This window comes from Talpa europaea (genome assembly GCF_964194135.1).
Source record: "Talpa europaea genome assembly, chromosome: 3".
Classification (NCBI taxonomy): domain Eukaryota; kingdom Metazoa; phylum Chordata; class Mammalia; order Eulipotyphla; family Talpidae; genus Talpa; species Talpa europaea.
Genome location: NC_140069.1, coordinates 140812692 through 140826176, shown reverse-complemented (window position 1 = coordinate 140826176; position 13485 = coordinate 140812692). Strand labels below are relative to the sequence as shown.

General features: G+C 48.7%; 1 protein-coding gene across 1 annotated transcript in view; it reads left to right on the top strand.

Annotated features, from left to right (window-relative positions):
• SVOPL (SVOP like) overlaps positions 1–13485 on the top strand; it is a gene marked incomplete at its 3' end in the record, with an annotated part of 43571 nt that overhangs the window by 17390 nt on the left and 12696 nt on the right. Inside the window, exons 9-13 of the mRNA XM_084230657.1 lie at positions 5482–5555; positions 8012–8217; positions 9322–9433; positions 10060–10141; positions 11924–12013. Of these exons, the coding sequence (XP_084086783.1) occupies positions 5482–5555; positions 8012–8217; positions 9322–9433; positions 10060–10141; positions 11924–12013 (564 nt within the window). The remainder of the gene's footprint in view (positions 1–5481; positions 5556–8011; positions 8218–9321; positions 9434–10059; positions 10142–11923; positions 12014–13485) is intronic.

Sequence of the window (13485 nt, the reverse complement as noted above, 5' to 3'; positions counted from 1 at the left end):
TTTTCTTCCTTGGCTTTTTATGTTCTTCTAGTGCGTAGCTTTTTGAGTTCAATACTTAGCTCATTTATTTTGTCTTTTTGATTTTTAATAAACCATTTAGCTACATCCAGCAAGTTTTGTTGCAGAGTCATCTTATTTTTATTTAGATTTTGTAACTGTTAGGAGTTTCTCTTTAACCGAGTGAGTTATCTATGACTGATCTCTTTTATTCTTTGCTTCTAGTTTAATTTCATTTTGGTCAGCGTATGTCATCAATTATTTGTATTTTTTGAGATTTTTCTCTTGTTCTCTACATAGTGACTTTTTGTTCATGTTCTACACGTGATTAAAAGAATGTGTGTTCTCAGTGAGCACATACACATATAGATACATATATATATTTCATTGTGCCACATAATTATCTAAAACTTGCCCTGGAGTTTGCCTGCTTAAGCTAATTGTTTTTTAATAAGAAGATGGTTTTGTTGACTTTCCCGTAGGCACGACAGTTAACGCCATAGATTTCGAGGACGTCTTGTTTCATGTGATTGATTCATTCTGTGGGAAGAATAATCTCATTATTTGAAGCATTTCTTTATCCCTCTTTTGCTTTGGGCCGCTTAAGCTAATTGGGAAATAGTCTATTTCTTTTTATATTAGTAGCTGGAAACTAGCTCTGCTTAGTATTTTCCTGGCAGGTCTTTCTGTAGTCCCTTATGTTTGACCTTTCAGTGTTAATTTGCTTTACATGTTTTTCTTGTAAATATATAACTGATGTTTATTATTTTTTCACTCAGTCTGATATTCTATGTCTTTTAATAAAGAGTTTATCCACTTACATTTATTGTAACTGGTGATCTATATTTGACCTTACTTTGGGTCATTTTTTACTGGTTCCTTAACCATATCTTTCTTACCTTCTATGAGATTGAGTCAATTTGCTGTTTTTCTTCTGCTATTTCCCTCTACTGAATGACACAGTTTGTTTCTTTTATTATAGAGGTAGCCCTTGATTTAAAATGTGTGCCTACAATATCTCATGTTATTTGCTGTCTCTATCTGCCTTCTGAACAATACAAGGACCTTAAACATTAATTCTGATCCGCCCTTGTCTCATCTTCTGAGTCATTTTTGTCTGGTATTTTAGTTTCAGTTGACTCATAAGTTTCCCTAAATTAGGCATCATTTTAAAGCCAGTGTCTATATTTATTCATTTTTTTACTTGTGTCTTTTTAAAAATTGGGTTGGAACTGCCCCCCCATTCCTTTCTATTGGGTTAATTTGGTTCCATGCTTAATATCTAAATGCTGGGTCTATCTGGGTTTAATTGACTATGAGAAATATGGCACAGATACAGCACTGCCATGTCCAGTGGCTAAGCAGATGCACTCATATTTTTGTTGAATAATCCATCTCATATATTTGTTTCTCTTTTGGGATATTCTGTTCTAATGTATAGATTCAAATATATGTGAGGACTTAATATTATTGGGAGAAGAAAACAACCAAATTGGCTCCATCCATTATGACATTGTTTTAATTACAATATTTTGTAATACATTTTTTTATATCTAGTAGGGTAAGTCCCTAAGTTCCCTTTGTCAAATCTCTTTTTCAGAATTTTCCAAGCTGTTTTCTCAGTACTGTTTTTCTAGAACAACTCTGAAGTCCCTTTATCAGGATCTTCTTTCAATTTCCCCCCTAAAAACCTATGAAAAGTTTTATTGGGATCATGTGAGGTTATAGGTCACCATAGAGAGGATGGATGTCTTTATAAAATAGGGTAATCTGTTCGGATGCAGTATATTTCACTATTTGTTCAAGCCTTTTTATAACCAGCAGCTACTGGTTGAAGCCCAGAACCCCCAACCTGTCATTCTAGGTCACCCATGTTCTTTATCCATCAGCCACAGACCCTTAGCTGTAGGGCCAGACACAGATTTTGATAGGGGAAGGAGGAACAGAATGTCGGGAGGCCAGACATCTGGACAGCCAGGGGGCATCACCTCGGAGGTGGAGTGACGTGGAGCCAGATGCCATGGTGCGGAGAGAAGCTGGCTCTTCCCAGCCCTCCCAGGCCCAGAGTTTTTTTTTTTTTTGGTGTCCCAGCTTTATTGAAATCATTGACATATAACACTGTGTAACTGTAAGGTGTGCAATGGGTTGATGCGAGACTTAAAGTTTGCAAATAATGATCACCACCATAGCACCAGTGAGTACCTCCCCCGCGCAGTCACCACCGTGTGTGTGGTGCGCTGAGAACATTTAAGATCTACTCGCTTAGCAGCTTTCAAGTGCACGGTGCTTGGCACTAACTGCAGGCACCATGCTGGACACTAGGCCTCCAGTGTTAAGTCATTTTCTTTTCTTTTCAAGATTTATTTATTTATGCACACAAGAACTGGGGTATAGGCCAGAGATGCAAGGGGTGAGAGGATTCACCAGAGACAGAGTGGGGAGCAGAATAGGCAGACTGACTGAAATACACTGCTGAGGGGAGCAGCGGGAGAGATAGGAGAGGTCTGCTAAGTCTGCTGTGCCATGTGGGTAGCCCCCTGGACTGCTGGTGATCAAACTCATGCCGTAGAGGCTGCAGACAGCCTCACAGTGCTGTGTTCAACCCTTTGTGCCACCAGGGATGCCTGTAAGTCATTTTCTAATTTGAGTGTGTAGCCTCTGACTGACATCTCTCCCCTCTGCTCCCCTCCCCCGGCCCCTGCAGCCACCCTCTGCTCTGTTTCCACAAGTTCCATTTTGTTAGATTCCACATACAGCGACATCATGCAGTATCTTGTCTTTTTCTCTTCCAATCTGACTCATTGCAAAGGAATTAAACTTTGTTGACTGAGAAAGGACAGTGGGCTTGGCTAACGTGTTTGCTGGTGCTAATTGTGAGCTCCGTCAGCTGCAGCTCAGGGGTCAGGCAGGCTGTGGCCTCTCCAAGGTGGGCATGTCAGGGAGGCCGTGTGCCCACAGCTGCAGTTTGAGTGGGTCTGGTCTCCAGGCCTGGGCCTCATCCCTTCTCGCTCTGTAGCTCCTTTTCCTCAGCGCAGCCGACTTGATAAGCTGTGGAGCGAGCTCAGGAGCGCTCAGGCTGGGGAAAACGAGGCATAAGAAGCAACGGACCAAGGGAACGGCAGCAGGTGTCTGGGCCCAAAGTCATCAGGATTTCTTTTAATCCTCTTATTAACCAGCTTCTTAACTTGTTTACCAGCCCCTGGAAACAGCAAATTTTCCGTCCTGGAGCCTGTCCTGTCCTTGTCCTGCAGCCTGTCTGGTCCTGGAGCCTGTCCTGTCCTTGAGCCTGCCCTGACCTTGTCCTGGAGCCTGTCCTGTCCTTGTCCTGCAGCCTGTCCTGTCCTTGAGCCTGTCCTGACCTTGTCCTGGAGCCTGTCCTGTCCTGTCCTGGAGCCTGTCCTGACCTTATCCTGGAGCCTGTCCTGTCCTGGAGCCTGTCCTGACCTTGTCCTGAAGCCTGTCCTGTTCTTGTCCGGGAGCCTGTCCTGTTCTTGTCCGGGAGCCTGTCCTGTCTTGCTACCACCTCTCCTCCTTCCCTCTATATTCCAATCCCCTCGCCACTTTTCTCTCCCTCTTCTCTCCCTTCCCCTTCTTGCCGCCTTCTGCCTTACCTCGCAGCCTCTTCTGTCACCTGCTAAGTGACCTTGTCCCCCATGATCACCAGCTGTGCAAGGTCCTGGGGGTGCAGAGATACAAGAGCAGGTACTTCCTTCCCGTGTCCTGCAACCAGGTTAGTGATGAGACCCACGCAGGAGAGAATCAAGTTGATACTAGAGGCCCTCCCTGGTGGTGCAGGGATTAGACAGCACAATCAAGCTGTTGCCAGCCTCTGCAGCACGAGTTCAATCCCCCTCCAGGAGCTACCCACATGGCGCAGCAGACCTCTCCTGACTCGCCCGCTGCTCCCCTCAGCAGTGTATTTCAGTCATTCTGCCTGTTCTGCTCCCCACTCTGTCGCTGGTGGATCCTCTCACCCCTCGCACCTCTGGTCTACACCCCAGTTCTTGTAAATAAATCTTTAAAAAAGCAAACAAGTAGCTACCAGAGCCCAGGTGTGTAGCGTCCGTTGTGGGGCCGGCGGCAGGTACATGGGGCGGGCGGCAGGTGTGCGGGATGAGAGGGAGAGGACGCTGTGGGCTGTGGCTCCTGCAGGAGAGAAGTGGGCGGGAATTGAACCCTGGAAGGAGGGGCGGTCTCTGGAGGAAAGAGGTCCCGCAGGCAGGGGGGTGGGGTGAGTGGAGACCGACAGTGGGTCTGCCGTGAGGGGGTCTGTGGAGGGGCCTGGACAGCTGTGGAGGGCGGTGGGGTCTCTGCTGCTTCACCGACGACTCTGAGGCCAGCAGCTCGCACCCCCCGAGGCAGACGAGTCTGCCCACTCGGATGGCAGCCGAGGTTTCAGACACTGGCTTATTAGGACAAATTTTATGGCTCATTGTGATTCACTGCAGAGTCAGCCTTCTAGGTCTCCACTGGGGAGTGAGGGAGCCACAGTCACGTCTGCACCCGAGGGGACGGGGCAGAGAGGCGGGTGGGCAAGACTCAGGGCTGATGCCCCAGAGACCTGGACTCCAGCCTGACTGTCTCCAAACAGCTGTGTGACCTTGGGCGCGTCACTGACCCGCCTGGGCCGCACACTCTGCGTTGGAAAATGGGAGGATGGGACGAGGCCAGGGCTTTCTCAGCCCCAGGACGTGAAGCAGATGACAGGGGGTGTCGCTTGCTCCCCTGCACCCGAGGTGACCTTCAGGAGCAGAGCCTGGAAGTCACTACAGCAAGGCCTGGAGCGCCCCCAGCTCTAACTCCCCGTGACTCCAAAATCCAGGACAGCCAGGGCCGCGCTCTTGGTCTCGGTAGAGGGGCCGGCACCCCAGGTCCTTCTGTGTGAAAAGAGCGGGTGATTTTCAAGTGAGCACCGTCCCCTCCTCGAGGTACCCAACGCCCTCGGCCCGGAGAGCCTGTCTGGGTGTGTTTTCACCCAGTATTTCACGGGCATTGGCTGTGGGCGAGAACTTTCGCTGCCTGCCCTGAAGCCGCGGTGGAAACTGGGTTTCTGTTCCTTTTGTCACATTCTTTGTTTTCTCACACAAGCCTCATGCTCTTTTTTCACGCAAGATTTCCCCTCGGAACGGTGATGGGAAAGGAATCTTCTAGCAGTTTCATGGTCACTTCGCACGTATCCTATTTTTTCCTCCTCTGCACCGTTCCCCAGAGCAGAAGGACGAGGAAGCATGAGTCAGAATCTTAAGTTCAGTGCGTTCCGGAGCCTGCCAGTGGCAATGAAGCACCTGCCGAGACACAGGTGTTAAGAGAGCAGCGTGTTAAGCAACAATGACCTGTGGGTCTGGGCGAATAGTCCTCCGGGACCACAGGGTCAGCCCCGCCCCCGCCCCACTGTTTGTTTTCACTCATCTGGAATATTAGAAACACCTTTGTCCGTCCTTAACCCGCCGAATGTGCTCTGTGTCTCCCTGTTCATAACCCCAGGATAAAAGAGGAAGATTTAAAGATTTGTTGGATGCGAAGTATTTACGGACCACCTTACAGATCTGGGTCATATGGTAAGATTGCAATTATTTTAAAACTAGTCTTAAGTAAACGAGCATTTGGAGAAAGTGCCCTGCAGGGAATCTGCTCTGAGAGCCACTGAGGTAGATCCCAGCAGCGTCTGAGCTTTCTGCTCTCCCCGCCAGCCACCCAACCAAATAAACAGATACGTTTGCTTTAAAGGGGACAGAAATGGTCTGCAACCCGGCTTTTTTCACCCTGTGAGGTCACTTTAGAACTTGTTTGAGTCTGGTCTTTTTCTTGACATAGGGGAAGCATGTTTTCTACTGTAATAGATAAGTCCGAGCAGTTTTCCATAGTGATTATGCTAATTTGCACTCCAGTCAGCAATGTACCAATCTTCTAGCCACTTCACCTCCTTCTCAACACTTGCTATAGTCAGTCTTTTTAATTTTAGTCCTCAGGTGGGCCTATAATGCATCTTTTTAGGTTTTCACATGTATTTCCCCTGTGATTTTAAGATTGAGCGTGTTTTTGCATGCTGCTTTTATACACATTTTCGGTCAAGTTCCTATTCATGTCTCTTGCTTATTTCTCCACTGGGTTATGTATTTTTTCTTGATGAAGAAAATTACCTATAATTTGGCTCAGCAATTCCACTCCTAGGTTTAAATCCAGCAGAAATGCATACATATATTTACCAAAAGACATTTGCCTGAATGTTCATAGTGTTATTGTATTTGTCACAGTTTCAAACTCCAAACAACCCAGTCTTGCGTTGTGTTATATTCCTAAAGTGGAATGCTATGCACCAATGAAAATGAGTAAACCAGTGTCCTGTACTCAACATGGCTTAATCTTGCAAATGTAGTAAGGAACAAGGGAACCAGACACACAGAATACATATATGATTTGATTTATATAAAGATAGAAAACAGATAAAACTATGGTATAGGAATTCAAGGAAGTGCTTGTCTTTCTGCCTTTCCCAGATATAATCACTATTATTAATAGGTTTGTATGTCTCCTCTTTTAAAAAAATGTTTTTATCTGAATATTAAGTAAAAAATTATAATTACTTTAATAACAAGGGGAGGCATTTTGATTATTTTCTTTTAAAATATTTCATTATGGCTATTTCCAAATTATACGTGCAACTGAGTGTATATCATGAGGAATTCTGACTTACTCATCACCCAGACCTCATAATTATGAATGTTTGCCCATATTTGCTTCAGCCATGCTTTTCCAGAACTGGAAAAGTATTTTCAAGCAAGTCCCAGGGTTCATGACATTTCACCTCAAATACTTCATGAAGAGTCTCTACTCCAGAACATTTTCTTATTTGACTCCAAGTCTGTAATCACTGCAAAGTTAACGGTCCTCACTGTGGTATCATCCATGCCCAGGACAGCGGAGGCCCCTGATTGGCCCATGTGCCTCCAGCTGGTTTTTACAATCATTTCTGTGAAACTGAGAGGGGCCCGAGGTGGGGGTGAGCACTTCTGGGATGCTCAGATATTCTGCCTCAACTTTGCAAACCTTTCTGTAGGCTTTTTTTTTTTTTTGTGGGCCCCTCGCTGGTGGCCAGGGATCGAACTGGCACTGCAGAGGCTGCGGGCAGCTTTGCAGCCCAGCGCTCAACCGCTGCACCACCAGGGGAGGCCCTCTGTAGGCTATTTTTATTCCTCAACACAAATACCTAATCAAAGGTAGGTAGTGGGGAGAAAAGACCAGAAGAAAATGTAAAGTCAGTCCTGCGGCTCCTCCTGGCTTGCTAAGCACCCTCTGTGGTAGAATTGCAGAGAGGACCCTAGCGCCCAGTTCCTGGGGATTAGCAAACACGGGTGTGGATGCTGATGTGAAAGGCCTGCGTGGATGGAGCCGAGGCTGCACGGCACAGATAGCCAGCGGAGCCTGCATGAGGCAGGTGCCCCCCATCTAATCACGGAGCTCTGAAAAGTAGAGGGAGTTCTCAAGCGGACTCAGATGCAGGCAAAGGCCCGAGAAGCAGCCAAGGACCATCAGAGGGACGCGAAGCCCGAGGAGGGGGTCTCCCCACTGTTGCTGGCCTGGAAAGCAAGGAGCAGGGACCCCGCGGAAGCTGAGACCAGCTGCTTCCCCCCAGCAGAGAATGGAGAGCAGTTCTGCAGCCCTGTGCAGAATTCTCCCGGGGTTCTCCCCGCTCCCCAGAGGCCCCGGCCTGTCCGCCTTTCATTCCTGCCTGGGGGGCGCTCAGCATTCCCCAGCCAGACCCCAGAGCTCCTGCCCCCAGAACTGCGAGACCAATGCTGGCCTTTCAGCCTCAGTCTGCGCTGCTTTAACAGGGCATGAGCCCCAACCGCAGACTCCTTCCCCCGCTGTGGGTCCTCCAGCATGGGCCCCATCGAGCCCCCCTCCCGACCCTCCCCCTGCACTGTCCTTGCACCGGGAGCCTCACCCCGCACCCCTCCACCCCTCCCGTGAAGGAGGCTCCAGCCTGTCCTGAGACGCTGATTCTCGCCTCCAGGCTGGGCATCTCCTTCGCCTACTACGGGGTCATCCTGGCCAGCGCCGAGCTGCTGGAGCGAGATCTGGTCTGCGGGTCGCGCCCCGAGTCCGCGGAGGTGGTGGCCGCGGGGGCCTCGGGGGACAGCGGGAGCCCCTGCCACTGCCACATGTTCACCCCCTCCGACTACCAGACCATGATCATCAGCACCCTCGGCGAGATTGCGCGTAAGCGGCTCTCTGTGGGCTTCGGGGTGGGGGACCTGCCCGCCGAGCCTCCCCCAAGAGAAGTGGGACCTGGGTGCATGGCCCCCGCGGGCACTGGGGCGGGGAGGAGCTGCCTGGGGGAGCAGAGCTTTGAAGGACTGTTCGCTATCAATTCTGAGATGCCTGTCCCCCCGCATTTCACCCGCTCTGGAACTTAGGTAGCTTGTGTGCAGCTGGGCCCGTGTAGCTCGGTGGAGTTCAGCGGCTGCTCCTGCTGTAGGAACAGCTTCTGGCGGCTACCCCAGGCCTGAGTGAAGTGGGACAGTACTAAGCAGCGAGATACTGAGGCGATTCCCTGGCTTTTAGTCATTTGTTTTAACTGTTCCACAGTATTTGTTAATCTCTTGCAGCGCCTACTTTCTAAATGTTATCACGGGTTTGCACATGTAGGAAAACACATATGGGCTTTGGCATCTCGGCTGCCAGCACCCACTGGGGGTCTTGGGATCTATTCCCTGCAGATAAGGGGGGTGGGGGGTGTGTGTGTGTAACATACTTGAAAATCTGTGGCACCTTGAACTTGATAAACTTGTTTTAAGATTTATTTATGCATACAAGAGCTGGGGTACAGGCCAGAAGTGTGGGGGTGAGTAGATTCACCAGAAACAGAGTGGGGAACAGAACAGGCAGATTGACTGAAAACTCTGCTGACGGGAGTAGTGGGCAAGTCAGGAGAGGTCTGCTGCGCCATGTGGGTAGCTCCCTGGCCGGGGATTGAACTCATGTTGCAGTGGCTACTGATAGCTTCATAGGTTGCGTCTTAACCCTTTGCGCCACCAGGGAGGCCCAAACTTGATATAAAGCATTTTAAATGGAGGTGTAGCGAGTTGGCCCTTGACGATAGGCCCACGGGGTGTAACCACCTTCCTGGGCATGAACCACCCTGCACACACGGTGCTTGTCCCTCTGGATCCACACCCACAGTCCGGGAGGACAGGGCTATAGCACTCGTGAGGTCTGGGTGAGGTTGCTGCTTTAGGGAGTGACGCGGAGGACTCGGCCAGTGTTGATAGGTGCCACCTGCTTTCAATCTTCCAGAAATTGCCTTTGTCATTTGCTTTCCAGTGAATCCTTTAAATATCCTGGGCATTAACTTCCTGGGCCGACGGCTGAGTCTTTCTATTACCATGGGATGCACGGCTTTATTCTTCCTGCTCCTCAATATTTGCACTTCAAGGTATTTTCTCTGTTTGCTTGGAAACCATTTAGTATTGTGTGGCGATTTAAAGTGGGGTCTCCTGACCCTTTGTGTTCAGTCAAGTCCCTTTTATGGGAGAGTGGAGACTGCCCATCTGCCTAGAAGATCTTGCCTGGTGCTGCTGTGCCCACCTGCCTCTTGCTGAGCCTCCCCTGGCAGCCACCCTGGCGTGGGGGGGGGTGGGGGTGCCATCCCAGCTGCACTCACATCACCCATCAAGCTCCCTGGAGAACCTGGACCCCAGTTCACCTGATTATGTGGGCCCTTGTCACATCCTGGTCACATACCTGTGCTGTGGAAATTCATTTCACATTTAATTTCACACTAGCTTCTAGCGTGGCCACGATTATAGATCATTTATTCTGCAACTGCACCGTTGGTGGGGTGGCAGATGTGCTAATGGGGGTGCAGGTTGGATGGCACACTTGGGAATGGAGAGGGAGGGGAACAGGATTGAAGGTTTGAATCAGGTGTTTTCTTTAGGCTGCACAATTGGGTCAGATGAAAAGCAGCTGCCCTCGGGCGTGGTGGAGCTGGGTGTAAGGCCCGGAGGCCGCGGAGGCCCTCCACGCTGCCCTGGTAACTTCTTTCTCCCTGCTCCCCAGTGCCGGTCTCACTGGCTTCCTCTTCATGCTGAGGGCCCTGGTAGCAGCCAACTTCATCACCATCTACATTTACACCGCTGAGGTGGGTTTTGGGGAAAGGGTTGGTTTTGTCTGGGGGTACCTGGGGGTGCAAGGCGAGCTTTTTTGGGGTGTCTGTTCATAGACCACATCCCTGGCTCCTGTGGGCTTCCGGATGCCATTCTACAAGGACTCCAGAGAGTTCGTGGGTTTCCCCCTGTACCCCACTGAGCCCAGTGAAAGCCAGTCAAGAGCAGAGCTCGGACCTCCTGCCACGGTCTTTGCTCACTAAACAGCACGCGTGTAAAGGCCAAATCGCTGCCCTTTGTGTGCTGCCAGAAAGAGGCCAGCAGCAGCATGTGGCGGCGAAAATGAAAAACGCCACCGCTGGTTTTGAAATTAGAATGTATCTTTTCCCTTCTTTGAAAAGATCATTCCCCTCCGCTTGCTGCCACAAGCAGCTTAAAGCTGAATGATTTAAACTTAATAAATTTCTTGAATTAACGCATCTACCCCATGCCAGGCTCTCCCAGAGGGAGCCAGAGGATTTCCTCATGACCCCACTTCAGAGAGGGCGTGTTCCTTGACATAAACAGTGAATAGGAAACTTACAGTATTTTAACCGGTTTTGTCAATCACCGAGCTACAGAAAAGGGCGCGTTAGGGACTGGAAAAAGTTCATGTCAGGAAATGCAGAAGTCTGTTCCGATCTGATGTGTCAGATCACAAAAGCCACAGAGAAAAATAGGAAATGGTGGCATCGTTGAAATATATATCACACTTCATCCAGCTCCATTAATAAAATCTAAAATTATTTCATGAACTTACTGACTTAGAATGTGATGTGGTATCCTAGGATTCTATTTGGAACATTCACGGAAAGGGTCAATTTCGCTATTTTTAAAATATCGTGTAAAATATTGTTAAAGATGTGTACCTGGAGCTGATCCTCTATGATTCCGCCTCCCAGAACTGTCAGAATATGAACAAAATATTTATTGATATTCTACAAGGAAAAAAATCATGTATATGAACTCAGTTTTCAGTTGCAGCCAACAGCCTCATTTGCAGAAAAAGAAAAGCTCCTGAGAGCGGGTCCCCACCCACCCCAGTCTCTCCAAGATGGAGCACGTCCTCTGTGGCAGGAACCCATCTTGCTTTTGCATTTGACACCCTGTGGCTAAGGGACCACGTGCTTTGCTGTAGTGACCTGAGAAAAACTCCCATGGGTACTGTATAGCATGGAAAATTCCAGAAGTTTTGAAAAGCAATTCTTTCCCACCAAGTGTTCTCCCTATAATCTTTATTAAGCAATACGGGCTTACTTACCTTCTACCCATGCCTGTAAGAATTCTGAGTCAGTGACATACAGATGAATGAGATTATCATCTACAATTTAAAAAAAAAAAATGCAGCCAGAGTGGACAGGGCTGTAAGATTCTGCAGAGATCATCGTGAAGGCGCCCGGCACTCGGCCCAAATGTCCTCACTGTGTCTGGGTCAAAAGTCGCGGTGGCTTGTTAGCTGGGGAGCGCTCTTTCCACTCGGCAGGAACGTTCTGCTGTTTCAAGCTCTAACATGGAATCTGACTAGAGTTTACTCTTCTAAAATTCTGTCTGGCGTAGTCATCTGGAAGAGTCACTCAACACATATTTGAGATGCACTCAAAAGATAATTTCTAAGTGTTTGTCTTTCCTGCCTTTGTTCATTCAAGTTCTGGACTTGAGGAAACGCACACTTGTATTCCCGACCGCAGACATCTAGAGAGGGCATAGGTTTGGGAGGGCTCTACCAAGGCAGGCAGGGAGACCCTGCGCTCACTGCTGCTCTCTCTGCACCCCTCCAGGTCTACCCCACGACCATGCGCGCTTTGGGGATGGGGACCAGCGGCTCCCTGTGTCGCATTGGGGCGATGGTGGCACCATTTATAGCCCAGGTAAGACCAAGAGATGATTTAAGGGGCAGGCGGGGAATGAGGGGCCTGGGTCCCTTCTGTGTAAGGTTCGGTTTCCTTGGTGCGTTTCGAGTTGTTCTCTACCAGCTGCTGGATGGATCTGGGTGGGGGTGGTTGGATGGATCTGGGTGGGGATGCTTCCAGGTTTCCAATCGTCCGCGGCATGCCTGGCACCGCGTGCAGGGCTGGGGTTTTGTTGGGCACTGTGGGAGGTTGCAAAGGAAGTAACAGGAGCTGGGGCAGACAACAGTGGGCTCTAACCTTGGCCCTGGCCTGTGGTTGGAGCCTTATTTCAAGAGGCAAGAAGGCTGATGGGTTCCTTATCTCCTCGTCCTCACTAACTTGCATCTTCCTGATTTGTCAGGACTGCGTTGGGTGTTTGGTGATTCCACACAGATTTCAGGATTGTTCTAGTTCCATGAAAATGCCATTGGAATTTTGGTAGTGGTTGCATTGAAGCTGTAGATCGTTTGGGGTGGTGTGGACATTTTAGCACGATGCTTTCGATCGGTGAACATGAAATACCTTTTCATGTGTGTCTTCAATTCTCATTAATGTCTTAGAATGTAGAAATAGAACAAGTGATTTTTGCCAAGTGATTTGGGTCATGCCACTTTATTGAATTCATTTATTCTCATAGTTTTTTGGTGGCGCCTTTAGGTTTTCCGTGTATATTGTCATCTGCAGGTGGTGACAATTTTACTACTTCCTTTCCAATTGGTATGGCTTTTATTTCCTTTTCTCATGTAATTGCTCTGGCTGGAACTTCCAAGACTGTGCTGAACAGTGTGGTAAGGATGAGTAGCCTTTTCTTGTTTATGATCTTAGAGGAAAATCTTTTGGCTTTTCACCATTGAGTATGATGTTAGCTGTGGGCCTTTATGACTGTTATTGTGTTGAAGTGTATTACCTCTGTCCCCACTTTGAGAGTTGTTTTTTTTTTTTTTTTTAAAGATTTATTTATTTATTTATACAAGCACTGAATACAGTCAGAAGTGCGGGAGGGTGAAAGATCACCAGAGCAGGGAACAGAACAGACAGACTGACGAATACACTGCTGAGGGGAGCAGCGGGCACGGCAGGAGAGGTCTGCATTCCATGTGGGACCCTCGCTGGGGGCCTGGGATCGAACCGGCGCTGCAGAGGCTGTGGGCAGCTTCGCAGCCCAGCGCTCAACTGCTGCGCCATCAGGGAGGCCCGAGAGTTTTTTTTTTAACCATAAATGAATGTTGAATTTTGTCAAATGCTTTCCCCCCTCAACTATTGAGATGTGATGTTTGTTCCTCATCTTGTTAATGGGGTGTGTCAGTGGTTTTTGGATGTTAATCCGTCCTTGCATCCCTGGACTAAATCCCACTTGATCATGGTGTGTGAGTCTTTTAATTTATTGACTTTAGTGTGTTAATTTTTTTGAGCATTTTGAAATCTATCCTCATGGAGATATCAGCCTATAA